This window comes from Anser brachyrhynchus, assembly GCF_964034855.1.
Source record: "Anser brachyrhynchus genome assembly, chromosome: 18".
Taxonomy (NCBI): Eukaryota; Metazoa; Chordata; class Aves; order Anseriformes; family Anatidae; genus Anser; species Anser brachyrhynchus.
In genome coordinates, this window is record NC_137711.1 from 11,621,969 (window position 1) to 11,636,276 (window position 14,308).

The following is a 14,308-nucleotide window of genomic DNA, read 5'->3' on the forward strand; positions in this document are numbered from 1 at the left end:
AGCAACATTAATGATGTGAAAGAAAGCTTGCTGGTTTCCCTCCCATGCACATGTAGCAGGATGAAGGAAGCTAACCACCAGTACCCAACATGGGGGCATACCTGCATCCATCATCTATCTGCTACCACTCAGCTGGCACATTGTCCTCAACAAGCTGACAAAGACCCAGCCTGTGGCAAAGACACAGTCTGCAGTGACAATAGCAGAAAGCCCACGCAGGTTGTAATGTCTTTCCGTTGCATGGCAGATACCCGTAAAGGACAAGAAGCCCATGCCGAAGCCTCAGTATTCTCGTCTGTATGCCTGGATCCTCAGGGGATGCCACGCATCGCAGTGAGTAGTGGGAGAGTCTCCCTTGGGCTAAATTTTCTGTTACCAACAAGAAGGCATCACAAGATTTCACAAAGCACAGACACACTACTGGGTGAATTCCCTCCGGGCAAAGCAAGGCTCTGGCAGCTCAGAGGGGACAGCAGGACTGACCTCGGAGCTGGATCTCTGCACACAGAGGAAGGAGCAAAATGCCTCTGGCACCCCTACACCAGTGTTGCCATGCAAGTGTATTTTAGAGGAGTTCAAACCAGGAGGAAAAACAGCAGAAGATGAATGTGTGATCTGTGCAGGCATTGGCACTGTCCCTGTCACTGGCCTGCCACAGGACATTACTGGAGGAACCTCATGGGTCTTGGTTGGTCAGCTTTGTGTCAGAGCTTCTTCCATGAGGAGAAGACACCAAGCCTACTTCTGCCCACCTGACAACAGGCCTTTGGAGCAGAGGAGCAGTGGTAAGAGAACCTTCTGGAGCCTTCTCTGTAAGCAAATCTGGAGGAATAATGAAGAATCAGGCATTTGCTGGAGAAATTTCTTTGCGTCTGTTGGTCCACATGGACATTTTATGTGACTGCATTGATGAGCTGCCGAGCCAAAGCTCTGGCTGGTGCCAACTCGTGAAGCCCCCCCGGGAGTGCTCGGCTGTCCGGGCTGGTGGCACCTCCTGCTGCTGACACCATCACAAGCAGCAGCAGCATCTTCATACCCCAGGTGGCACAGGTGGGTGCCTGCCACCCTGTACACATCTGCCAATGGCCCTGCAGTCACTTCTCCAGTCCTGCTGAGACAGAAAACGGAGGCTTGAGTGCTGAGAATGCCCCAAAGACAGGCACACACATCACTGCCGTGTGGCATCACGAGCCCGCGACATCCACTGCCACAGTGGCTGGCTGGATAGGAAGAAGGAGAAAGAAGATGTTTCCACTGGTAAAGATAACTACAGTTCCTCAAACTATACAAAACCATATAAAACACAGAATTCTCTCAGGCTTCAGGGAATAAAACACCTGCTAGAGGCTGATGAAATGCCCCTTTTTCTGAGCTAGTTTCTTGTCATTTCCTCAGGAGGCTGCTCAGGACACTGCAGAAGGCGCAGATCCTGTCTGGTACTGCCCATTTTGCTTCCTGCCCCCTGCCCCCTCAACGTCCACCGTCACAGCTTTCGCTCCCCTCACATCTCCCCATCTCGTTTCCATTCACTGCCTGTCCTGTCTCTGGGCCTAGGCAGCCTTCTGCTTAAAACAGACGTGGGATCCACCCTATACCTCCGCTACACTCATAAAACAAGCCCACATTGAGTCAAGCAAGAAAGAATTCAGCTTCATAGAAATAATCCCCCAAACTCCTATTATTAGCTTTTTGTAGCTACATTAATTTTAGACGAAAAATTAGGTCCAAAGTGCTGAGCTCATTTTAATAAAGATTCACGGTCACAATTTAATCCCCTGACGAGGAAGAATCAGCTTTTGAGCACATCAGACTCATTACAAACTCCTCACAAAGTCATCAGAGTCCGACAAGTGGTGGCAGGGAAAACAGGCTAAAGGTGAACGAGTCTGTGCACGGATCAGATTAAACAGAAGTTATTGGACCTGCACTTCCCTTCACTGCCAGCAGCCGCGGGATTTCCAGGAGAGAGATGAAAGCACCCAGCAAAGAAGATAAACAAGCCAACAGCTCTGAAACAGGCGCACTGATAAAAACAACCGGGGAGGATGGGACTTGAGACAAACCAGAAAGTGCTGGAGATTTCGCAGTGTTTTCCAGGTGGGGATGGAGCCAGGGAGTGGGGCTGTAACCGGAGTGCCCTGTCCTGGGCATCTCGTCACTGCTGTTGTGGGTTGGTGTGGGGCAGGGTCCCTTCTGCTGCACGCGTCTCAGCCACTGTCCTTCCCTTTTGCAGCCAGCAACGAGCTGCAAGCCCCAGGAAAGCCCCAGACATCCAATATCGCACCTCAGTGACGGTTTCCTTCCTTCCACATTCACTTTAGCTCTTTCCATCCCGTTATTTTGGCTCAGGGCAAGGCAACGGGATCACGAAGGAGATCTGCGGTGACTTTGTCCTTCATTAGCACGTTTATTGGTGGTGATAAATGGAGCGGGAGGAAGCAGAGGCACCGGGGTGTTTCGTCATGGCCTCGCTCCGACATGGCCCAAGCAGCACCACAGGATGGGGAGCCCAGACCTCAGCCAGCACTGGAGTTCTGTGCAGGCACACTAAAAAAGGCGAGTCTCTGACCCAAAATATTCTGTAGAGCAGAATACTTAACACTTGGTGCTCTTCTCCAGGTGATATCATTTTGCTAGGCATTTTCTATGTCACTGTAACACTCGGCATAAGGACAGAGGAGTCTTGAGACAGTTTATGTCTCAAGAACTATGGATCTGGACTCCCTTAGGCAGGCAGCCTTGCCCACGTGGGAGAGGATGCTGGGTTTCCTCTGGTGGTGACTCCTCTCCCCAGAGCAGTGCCTCTGCACAGACCTCGGTCCCTGTGCAAGGGCGCAGGAAACAACCCGATGAGAAGAAGACGCAGATTTGTCCACCCCAACCTCACGCACCTTGCAAAGCACCCACCTTAGAGAAGCAGGGGCAGGGGGCAGAGTTTCAAGGCAGCTCTGGGCTAAAGATCCTTGCCATGGTGATTTTAACAAAGCCATGCCAGGGAGCTGGAAGACCTATAATGTTTGGAGATGGCCTCCCAGTAGGAGCCAAACCCGCTGCTTCCTCCTCAGAGAGCAAGTAGGAAGGAGTCTGGTTTGCAGCCTTTCACATAAGCTTTTATGGGATACCTAAAATAGGAGCATTGTCCCCAGAGGGAGGACAGATGAGCTGGGCTCACAGCACGCAGGGTTCAGAAGGGCACCGGCACTAAACCAGCTCACAGTGTCGCTCACCTGGGTGGTGACAGGCGACATGGGGCTCAGGCTGCCTCCTCCTGCCTCCCTTGAGTTCGGGGTCAGCTGCTGCTGAGGCCTGGGCACCCCAGGCAGTGATTTACCAGTGTGACCTGGGCATGTCCGCAAAGCCCAGTGCTCCTAGGGCAGAGCGGGTCTTCTGGAGGAAGAAAGAGACTGTCTGATTTCCCCAGTCATCCCCAGCACCGGAGCAGATCGAGATGGCAGAGCTAAAGCTTTCTTTGCCAACCTCACAGCCTGTGGGCTCTCCTAAGGGAGTCTCCAACCACGAGCTGTGGGCATTTAAACTTATGTTTAATGAGTCACAGCGTGATGTACAGGGGAGGAGACTTTTCAGGGGTGGTTTCCCCAGTCCTCCTTCTCCCCCTACACCACCCTCCCCACGTCCCTGAAAGCCACTCGTCTGCAGCTGCAGGGCATCGCTTCAGCTCCGTCTGCGTGCGCTCCTCTTTGCTGTGATTCCTCTCTGTCCTCTGCATGTCCTTACAGCTGGCAGTGCCTTGTATGTCTTCAGAAAATGTTTGTAAAGGCTTTAGTGTAGTTTGCAGTGGGACATTGGGGAAGCACCAGTACTTTGAGGAAATTCTGGCGTGGGGGCCCAGTGGCTCACAGCACTGAAATCGCCTGCGCTTGCAGGAAGCTTGCTCAAAGATACCTTAAAAAAAAACGGCGGTGGCTGTGCCTGGGTCACTCTGGACACGGATAGCCCATTGCTAGCCCATCCGAAGGCACCCCCAATCACCCTGGAGAGGAATTGGTTCAGAGACGTGGGGTGTGCATTGGCCAGGTTGGGGGATGCCTTCTCCGCCCTGAGGGGGACAGCTGAGCCCGCACAGCAGGGACCTGGGACACAGCTGGGCTGGGTGCAGGCTGGTGTAGCAATTGCCGAGAAGCCTGGGGAGGCATCTCCCTGCACAGGGGGTGGCAGGGCCATGGGGCGACGCCTGGCAGCACTGCGTCCTGCTGTGGGCACTGCCCCGGGACAGAGACCTCCAGAGGAGGTGATGGAGCTCTGCCCCTGAGCTGCCTGGGGCAGTCCTGCTCGGACCCCCGGGCTCCAGCAGCCCCAGCAGCCCATGCCTGTCTGTAGTGCTCCACGCAAACAACCTGTACGCGTTTATAGGGCCTGCTCACACACACTTACGAGCCCCACATCCCACGCACTCCATTAGAGAACGTAACAATGCGTCTGTCCCCAGGGTCCCTAGAACCCATACACACCTACAGGGTCTACGTAGCCCTCAGACTTTTGCAGGGACGACCGCGTTCCCTGCCTGCACTTGCGGGGACTGTAACCTCACACCTGAACACCCGGCGCACACACTTCTAGGGACACACGGACTGCACACCCACACCCCCTGCACGCCCCTCTGGTCACCGCCGTCCCGTGCACGCCCACAGGGACGGCACAGCCCGGCGGGGCCGTGTCCCCCCCTCCCCTCCCCCAGCCCCCCGAGCCCACGGGCACCGCGCACAGCCCCGCGAGGCCCAGACCCCGCACAGCCCCGCGGGCACGGCGACCCCAGCCCGCACCCGGGGCCCCGGCGGCGGAGGGGCGGGGGGGGGTGGGGGGTGCGCGGTGCCCCGGGCGGGCCGGGGGGCTCGGGGGGGGGCTCGGACCCGGCCCGTCGGCGTGCGGTGACGCCGGCCCGGAGTGATGTAAGGAGCGGGCTCGGCGCCGGTGGGCGGGCTTAATCCGGAGCGGCTCGGCACGGCTCGGCTCGGCACGGAGCGCGGGCAGCCCGCCTGCTGCTCGCGGCCGCGCTGCGGTCCCGCTCCGGCATGGTAAGGCCGTGGGCGGGGGGCGGGCGGGGGCGGGCCGGGCTGCCCGGGGCGCGGCGCGCTCTGACCCTCTCCCCGTCTCTCGCAGCCCCTCGCCGGAGCAGCGCCGGCCCGCGCGGGACCCCGCCGCCTCCAGCCGCGCCCCGCCGGGCTCCGCCGGGCTCCGCCGGCATGAAGCGCCCGGCGCCGGGCGGCCGCCGCTGAGGAGCCCCCCGCGGCAGCGGCAGCGGCGCCCCCGCGCCCCATGGGGCAGCGCCGCGGCCGCTGAGCCCCGCGCCCCCCCCCCCCCCGCCCGCCGCCCGCCGCCGCCCCCCGGCCGCTCCCCGCCGCCGCCGCCCCCCGGCCCCCGCCTCGCCCCGCCATGGGGCCGCGGCACCTGCTGCCGCCGCTGCTCCTGCTGCTGCTCGCCCTGCAGCTCCCGGCCCCGCCGCCGGCCGCGCAGGCGGCCGGGCCCCCCCGCGCCAAGGGCAACCGGACCCAGGGGGCGGCGGCGCCGCGGCGGACCCCCAGGCCGGGCAAGGAGCCGCTCAACCAGACGCTGGCGGGCCCGGCGGCGGCCGCCCCCACGGCGCTGCCCGGGCGCGGTAAGGGCAGGACGCCCCCCGGCGGCGGGGGCGGCGGCGGGGGCTCGGCCCCGGCGCACGAGACGTGCTGGGGGTACTACGACGTGAGCGGGCAGTGGGACAAGGAGTTCGAGTGCAACAACAGCCTGACGGGCTTCCGCTACTGCTGCGGCACCTGCTTCTACCGCTTCTGCTGCAACAAGCGCGCCGAGAAGCTCAACCAGAGCCTGTGCCGCAACTACAAGAGCCCCGAGTGGGCCCACCCCACCACCGCCAGCGGCGCGCTGCCCGCCGACGGCAGCAACGGCGCCGACGGGGACGCCGACAAGTACGACCCGGACAAGGACAGCACCAACGCCACCGTCTACATCTCGTGCGGGGCCATCGCCTTCGTGCTCATCGCCGGCGTCTTCGCCAAGGTGGCCTACGACAAGGCGCGGCGCCCGCCCCGGGAGATGAACATACACAGGTGCGATGCCGTCCTCCCCCCCGCTGCCGTCTAGGGACGCCCCTTTGCCCGAAGGTTCCCCCGCTGCGCTGCCTGCCCAAGAGTTTTCCCTTTGCGCTGTCTGGCTAAGGGTTCCCCCATTGCACTACCCGTTCCGCTGTTCCTTCTCTCAACCAGCGGTCGGAGGTCTTCCCATCTGCGCAGCCTGTCAAAGAGTTTCCCCTTTGCCCCACCAGTCCAAGCATTTCCCCTTTGAGCCAGCCGTCCGAGCGTTCCCCTTTCGCACTGGCTGTCCGAGGGTTCCCCAACAGCACTACCTGTCCGAGGGGCACCCCTCCGAACTATGTGTCCAAGGCTTTGACTCATGGCCACTGCCTGGCCATGAGTTTCCCCCTTGCGCCACCCTTCCGAGCATTTCTGCTTTCCACTGGCTGTCTAAGGGCTCCCCTTTTGCCTGTCGTGGCCAGGTGATCTTCCATGGCACTGTCGCTTTCGAGGGTCTCCCCTTGAGCCACTCACCCCAGGTTTTCCCCTTTGCGTGGGCTGTCCAAGAGTTCCCTCTTGGCGCCACACAATGAAGGATTTTCCCTTTTACCATCCATCCAGGGCCCCCCCCTTGGCACTGTCTGTCCAGGCACCACCTCACCCCTTGACCCATTCCTCCCCAACCCCTCCAGCTTCAATCCCAGGGACCCGTCCCGGTGCCCCCCTCAGCTCCCCCCAGCCGCAGGGCACTTTCCCCTGCCCTCCGCCACTCCCCTCAGCACCACCGCTGCTGGCCCCAGGGGGGCTCCGGGGGTCCCCAACCCCATGGGTCCCACCCTTTAGGCCTTAGGAGCAGCACCCGCGGGGCAGCTGGGGAGAAGTTGAGGAAACGTGCAGGCAGTTTCTCTGCGTCCTCCCACCAAGTGTCTTTTGCCAGGAAGTCCCAGGGGTATTAGGGAAAGCAGTGGTAGCAGGGAGTGTGCTTTTTCTTCCATTGCTTTTTTTTCTCTCTCTCTTTTTCCCCTTTAAATCAGATAACTCAAGCTCATAGTCCTTTCTGCCTGACTGCTAGGGAAGTAGTTTGATATCCTTTCCTCGTTGCTGTTTTAACATTTTTAATAAGAGAAAACTCTTTTGATGTGTCAGAGAAAAGCCTGTTTAAAAGCAAAAGCTCGGGCTTCCATTGTACTTCTCCTTTTGGACAAACACATGTACGTTCTCAGCTCACATTCAAGTCCCTTCAAATGGTGTGTACTTCTAGAGTGCTGGGAATCCAGGAGGTTCCCATGTTTGAACATAAATTGTCGAGGAGCTTCTTTATAAGAACAGCTGTGAGCACATCAGTGAGAAAAGTCCTTGCATCTTGCGGATGATGTTCCACAGAAATTATTTTAATTAAGAACTTTTAATCAAAACAAGTAAAACCTTGGATCGTATTTTTGAGACTGAACTTCAAACGCAGTCAACAGAGTCTGAGGGGAAGAATTTTAGCTTTTTACACTGAAAAAAGAGGTGAATGACGCAGTTTTTATTTATTTGGGAAGATGTGTTTTATTTAGACTTCTTGCTTTATAAGCCTACACACACGGGGGTGCTGGCTGGTGTAAATTGCCGTTTCCTCAGTGAAGCCAAAAAGTAATGCTGCTTTACACTTGCTGAGGGTTTGGCCCATGTATTCCACCACAAACCCCATCACTGCAAGAAAATAACTTTGCAATGTTAGAAATACTGTAATAACTCTTCAGTCACCTGTGTCTGTGCAGGTCCTGAAAACAGCATAGTCAGAAAATGGGCTCTTTTAAGTATTTTCTTAACTAAGGGCTAGTTCCCCAACTGTCCAGCTCATTTGGCTTCAAGGCAACTTTGCCTGTGCATTATCTTCACACTAAATTTGGGGATCTGGCTCGCGTGCCCATATGTTACTTCTGCTCTAGCTCCAGTGAGCTATGGGGTTGGCTCCTTTGAAATCAGAGACAGTGTTGCCAGACTTGTCTGAATTATTCCTGATGTTTTCATTTCTTTGATGCTTGCTTTTCTTTATTTAGATAAGTTCTGGTGAAATGATTCACCTGTGTGTAGAAGTATGAATGGCAGATTGAGTGCTTGGAAAGCTTGACTTTCGGTGCATTTTAAGGAATTGATTGACTTCTATAATATGGTAGCTGGTAAAAGATTATACCTTTCAGAGCTCTGTTACCTGAACTTGATCAACATTGCACGATGGTTTAAATATTATGAAGTGCATTTCCAGCAGACAGGGTCTGCACTATCTGAGGAATAATGCTATCTGTGCTCTAAGCAGAATGTAAATGTGCGGAGTGGAATGGTTTGTCTTTGTTTGCTTCTGAGAACTGCTGCTGAGTAACAGGGAAAGAGAAAACCAGAACGTAGTCAGATATTTATATCTGTTTGAGGCTGTGTCAATTGGAGTTAAGTGTAACATCCAGAATAATTCACTGTAGGGATGACACGTGCGTTAAATCTCCGTGTGCATCCCACCAAAACCTCTGGGATGAGGAGAGCAAGAGTTTAAACAGAAATCCTCACTGTCCTAGAAACAGCCCCTCGCGAGCAGTATCCTACACGCGGGGAAGATTAAGCAAGACCCCCCTGCACTTCAGCATAAGCAAGATCCTGCTTTAAATTTCATTTCATCGTAAATGGTCGGTTAGCAGAGCTGTGTGTAGATGCTGCTTCTCTGCTACCTTCTCATCCAGCTTTTACAGAAAATCCTTATTAACTCCGTTAGAAGGAACGTTTTGATGGAGGCAGGGCTCATTTTTCTGTCTTTTGATAGAAAGGAGAGTTAACAAATCCACAGGAGAACCGTCACTCTCATGTGGAATGAAAGGCCGACTGTGCGCTGCGATATGCGTGTGCATTTCAGAGCTGAAGATCCGCTCCTGCTTTCAGGCACCACCACGCACCTTTAAAGCAGAGGCGCTGCTGTGATCCCGGGCAGAGCAGCGCCAGGAACTGATACTTAGGTTCATTTGTAAGAGCAGTAAGTGGAAGTGCTTTGAAAAACAGGAGCTAAAATATTCATATTTTACAGAAACACTTGGAACGTTTTAAACGCGGCTGATTTTTTTTGATGATTATAGGATCTTTCAGCCTGACCATATGTGACTGCCTCTTGTCTGGATCTTGCTCTGGAGTTACACAGCCGGAACTGATGCATGCTGGGCTCCAGAGAGAAATTGGGGCTGATTTCTGAGAGTTATACCGAGCGATGCTTTGCCTGCTCTTAATCTCTGGTTGCAGGTTTGTTTTTGTCAGTTTGTCATTTTTTTTTTTTTTTTCCTCAAGCATTTCTTAAGTGAGCAGACTATTTGCTTTATTTTCAGTGCAGGAACGAGTTAGGGAATCTTGTGCAGTGAACGAGGAATATCAGCTATTTGTTTTCAAAGCTGGTTATGTTCTGTAGCAAGGAGGGGCGACCCAGAATATTTTCCTCCCGTGGTCATGGCCCTAAATCCCCGCGCTACAGTACATAAATGATTCACTGTTAGTACTGTCGCTCTGTGACCCCTATTTAGCCCTCAGCAGCAGGAACCATTGCACTCATTGCTCAGTTAGGAATGCACAAATTGGAAAACTGTTTATAGTTTACAGCTAGGGTTGGAAATGTTACTGATTGCTTGCCGCATGGACAGCCGAAGCCTTTGCTTGCGAGCCAGAGAGAGCTAGTGGCAGTGGTGGCCCCAGGGCGGCGGTGGAAGCCCAGCTGTTCTTGCGTAGCTGTGAGAAGCAGCGCTGGGATTTTTCCCAGCAAATGAGCTCTGTGCTCTGCTAAAAGGCCGCTCGCTGGCTCCGTCCTAGCACGGCGTGTGTGCGATGAATGTTTTGGCTTTTGAAAGGGAGAAGGGACACAGGCGCCTTCTGCTCGGAGCGCTTCGCGGTCCCCTGCTCCCAGGGCGTCTTTGTTGCTGCAAAGAGGAAAGATATTTGTGCTCCTCTTTTCTTCAGTCCCTGCCCGCGCATCCTCCGCTCTGTGAATAACAACAGTGACTGTCTCTATAAATGAACATCCTTTTCCCAAGCAGGCCCCGGTTGTTAAATTGATCCGTTTCTTGCCATTTTCATTCCGCAGCTCTGAATTTCAACAGGAACTGGAGGCAATGGATCTGTTTGTCCACAGACCCAGGAACGTGGTGTGCACGGTGTTGCACAAAGCTTAAATACAGGAGGTTTTCTCTTCCTGCAGGGTGCCCCTCACCACGGCTCTCGGACCCTGTGGTTGCCAGAGGAGTCACTGGAGGGTAGCTGGTTTCAGCCCTCTTTACAAACAGTGGATCTTGTCACAGCTACCTGTCTCTTGGCTTAGTTTTGTGAATCGCGATCACAGCTGGCTCATCCAGCTCTCCTCTCCACTGCCATGCGTTGCTCGAGCCAAGCAATCAGACCTCGTACCTCCCCAGGGCAGGGAGAGTGCTGCGAGCACACGTCTGGCCATGGGGATTGCATGGAGAAAATTATTTCTGTGATTCTGTCATTGTTTTCTTGTTCTTTCTGCTGATTTGTTTTTATGCTCTGCTTATTTTTACTCCACTCTGTCTCATTCAACCAACTCGCTCACGTCCCTTTCAGCTGCTCCTTGCCCTGCTTTGTATCCTTTGTTCCTGATGTTTCTGAGTCTCGGTCGTGTTGCCTCGGAGCAGGTGCTCATGACTAGTCCTGCTTCCAGCCAGCACCGCCTTGTGTAGCTGCTGTAGCTCCCGGCGGGGAGAAGCCCCGAGCCTTCTGCTGTTTGACAGTGATGGGCTGCCCCTTCCCAGCGAGCCCAGCCAGGGCAGGATATGTGTGCCTATGTGTGGTGTACCTGGACAACCCCTCCTTTCATTTGCTTCACTTACATGTACTGGGGAAGCCTTGGTCTGAAGCACTGGTCACAGTTTGGTAACTGGGTTTTGCCGTGCTTTCCACACGAAATCTGCTTTGGAAAGCCTTTGGTAACAGCACGGAGACTCTGGCTGCCCCTGAGTTTTCTCTTTTCTTTTTGAACTTCTCCCAGTAAGAGAGGCTGCTTTTAAAAACCATGCTCCCTCCATTGAATCCTTTCAGCGTCTCTGTTTCTCATATATTTGATATTTTTCTGCTTTCTAATTAACTTCCTCTATTAGTAACCCTCCATCACAAAGTGCCAAGGGAATCCAGCCCAGCTCTGAACTTGTTTTCTTTTAGTCTCATATCCTTAACTACCAGTTGATCTCTGTGTCTTTGGAGATCAGAAGCCTTTTAAAACTTCTGTTTCACATAAGAAGATCTAAACCTTATCAGGAAAACCAGATCATGGTGTTTTTTTGCCTGCCTTTGCCCCTACTCGCATGGGCAATCTGTATTTCCTTAGATCTGGGTGCTCTGTATTGTGCTGAGGTCTCAAATATCTCATTACCCAGGCAGATAAGCCTGAAATTCTTTCACAGCAAATAATTTGCTGGGCTTTGGCCCTTGCCCCAGTCTCCTTTGTTGCAATGACAGGAACTTTTAGAGAAAGTAGAGTCTGCATCAGTAAGTTTAAAGTCCTTTAGTTGTACCTACAACATAGGCTTTGGTGCAAAATAGATGCCTTGTGCAGGAAACTGCTTCTGTGTGCAGAACAACTGGCCTGTCTTTCAAAGTGCTGCACATCCACCAAGTGCTCTCGTTGGCTTTGTGCATGCAGACGCACGAGCACAAACAATAGCACGCTGTAAAACTGTACCAGGCCTAATTCCTGTAGATTTTCATCATTCTGGAATACCTGCTATTTTTATTTTACCTTCTTTCTCCAACCAGGATGAGTGCTGAGTTCCTTTTCTGTACAACAGCACCGCTCCCAGTGCTTTCCAGCACCCAAGCCTGCTTTCCCGGGCACGCCGCTTCACCAGGCTCTCCCTTGTGCTCTGGATGAAGCCGGGGAAGGCTGGCACCGAGTCAGGAAGCTTCAATTTTTACTTTTTAGTGACAAAAGCTTTGCATAACAGTCTTTCTCTTTGGACCCAATGTGTCACTTCCCGAAGGTTTTTGTACTATCGGTTGTTGTTCAGTGATTGTAGCAAATTCCTTGCCCACGTCACAATAAGAGCTGGACTTAATCAATGTGTATGTTAATGCTAGAGATGTAAACTGCTTGAGTAATGTGTTCAGTTTAAGCACTGCTGGCATTTAATATCCTAGATACAGAATGAAGAACCTGTCCCAAAGACAGGAGCTTTATTTTCCTGTTGCTGATTCCACCTCACATTTAAAGACAGGAGATACGATGAGCTCACAGCGAAACTTGTGTTCTTGTTTCAATATAACTCCTATGCCTCTTCTGTTTCAGCAGAAGGGTATGTTCCACATACCTACCTCCATACAGTGGATGCAGATCTATAATGTAATTACATCACTTCTGTGTTAGCTTTGAGTTCACCAGGAATACGTCCGGCCTCATTCTTTTGTCATAAACGGGAATAAGGATCCGGCCCCTAGTATGTTTGTAGTTAAGTTTTCAGTGAAATTTTTTATTAAAGATGGCCTAAATTCCAGAAGCTTCATAGATAGTTGTTTTTCAGAAGACATCCGACTTGTCCTTCTTACATTTATTTTTAAGAAAGAAAACTTCCTTAGCTTTACTGAGTGCAGGAACTTAAATGCTTTGCTCTTGGGTGTCCTCATGCTTAAATCTTTCTCCTTTCTCCTTGGTGTGTTCACCCATTCCTGTGCACATACATACACTCACAGACATACTCAGGCATCCGCCATGTGCCCCCTCGAGTTACTGCAAATGACCATTTCCAGAGTTCCTCCCCAGAAACCCTTCTCAGAAGTTGCAGATACTTTCACTTCTCAATGCAGAGACCAGTTATCTCTTTTGCTGATCTGGGACTTGTGTGTCTATAGCACGCTGCCCAGCCCCTGCACCTTCAGAGGCAGTGTCTGAGGGGGCAGAATTACTTCCAGCCCTCCAGGTCTGCATCTCCAGGGTTTGTTGGCAGCAGCATCCCCATGTGTCCCTCCATGTATCGCTTTGCAGTGGTTTCTCAGGCACTGCTGTGTAATCAGTAAATGCCCCATCCTTCTGGTGGTAAGATCAAAGATCACCCATCGCTTGCAGGTGATCTGGCTCCTAGCTGGACAAATCACCTCTCACAGTCTAACTGCCTTTTTTTTCTGGGTTAGTAAGAGGGCACAGGGGAGTCTTTAACCTCACTCTTTTTTTAAGGACTTTGTAGTGAAATCCTGGCCATGCTGAAGTCGATTGGAGTTCTGCCACAAACTCCATCACAGCTATGCTTTTAGCAGGCTTTTAGCTCAGCCAGACATTGCTCTTTTTGTTGCGTTCTGCCAGATCCATTCGGTCATTCTTTTTCTATTCTTCCCCAAATTCACAGGGACTTGGAATAGGCAATTCTGTTTTCTAACACCCCCCCTCCTTGCCCACACGTGAGGAAGTCAGATCCCCAAGAGGGGGGATTTTCAGAAGGCACTTGACTGAATTTGTGAATGTACAACCTGCACTGCTGAAAACAGTCAATCCCTTTTCCTGTCCACCATCTGCAGAGTTCTCTTCTCCATTCTGATTTCCCACAGATGACATCCTGGCCTTCTGGAGCTGCCAGCAAAGCTCCCCATGTCTTCAGTAGAAGGGAGACCTGTGTCTATGCTCACACTATCAGTTGGTGCTGAAAACCTGTGGATATTGGGAAAACAGGACACCACTTTCTAAAAATACTGTGGTGAAGGACAGCACTCCTCCAGCCTGCTGTTACCTCACTGGTAATGAAGACAGGAGGTTAAGTTTCGTGGCAGGGTTGGTGAATGGGCAGCATGTGCTTAAGCGAGCTGATCCTCTGCGGCCACTGCAAGTTTTTCTTCCCTCCAGCCGCGAGGTCCTTCAGCCTCTGCAGATGAGCGTTGCCTCTGCACCATACTCCCTCCTCTTTTCCCCTTCTGCTGCCTGATGTCTGTCCAGCTGAGGCAGGGGCTGTTCTTCCTTCTGCAGATCAGAGTCTCTACCAAATAATGTATCTTACTTTATTATAGTCATCCAGGAAGCGATGCCACACCTCAGGACGCTGTTAGCTGAAGGGTTTGACATGCACTTCCCATGACGATGTGTAGCCCCAAGATTAAGTAAAATAAGGCAGATAGCAGGGCAGGCTCTATGCTGTCTCTCAGAGCTCTTTTCAGAGGCAAATGCTGAAGTGTGGCAAACTCAACTCTCAAAACAACCATTCCTTCCTGTTTCAGCTTTTTGCTTCTCCCCGTCTAACTAGGACCTGCTTTCCCCCCCCCTCCCCCCCCCCTCCACTCCA

General features: G+C 53.0%; 1 protein-coding gene across 4 annotated transcripts in view; it reads left to right on the top strand.

The window, feature by feature from the left end:
* Positions 1–5,358: 5,358 nt before the first annotated feature.
* Positions 5,359–14,308, top strand: part of SHISA6 (shisa family member 6) — a 255,720-nt gene continuing 246,770 nt past the window's right edge. For all 4 annotated transcript variants that reach the window (XM_080560629.1, XM_080560630.1, XM_080560631.1 and 1 more), the window contains exon 1: positions 5,359–6,062. In XM_080560629.1, the coding sequence (XP_080416755.1) occupies positions 5,392–6,062 (671 nt within the window). In that variant the 5' untranslated portion in view covers positions 5,359–5,391. The remainder of the gene's footprint in view (positions 6,063–14,308) is intronic.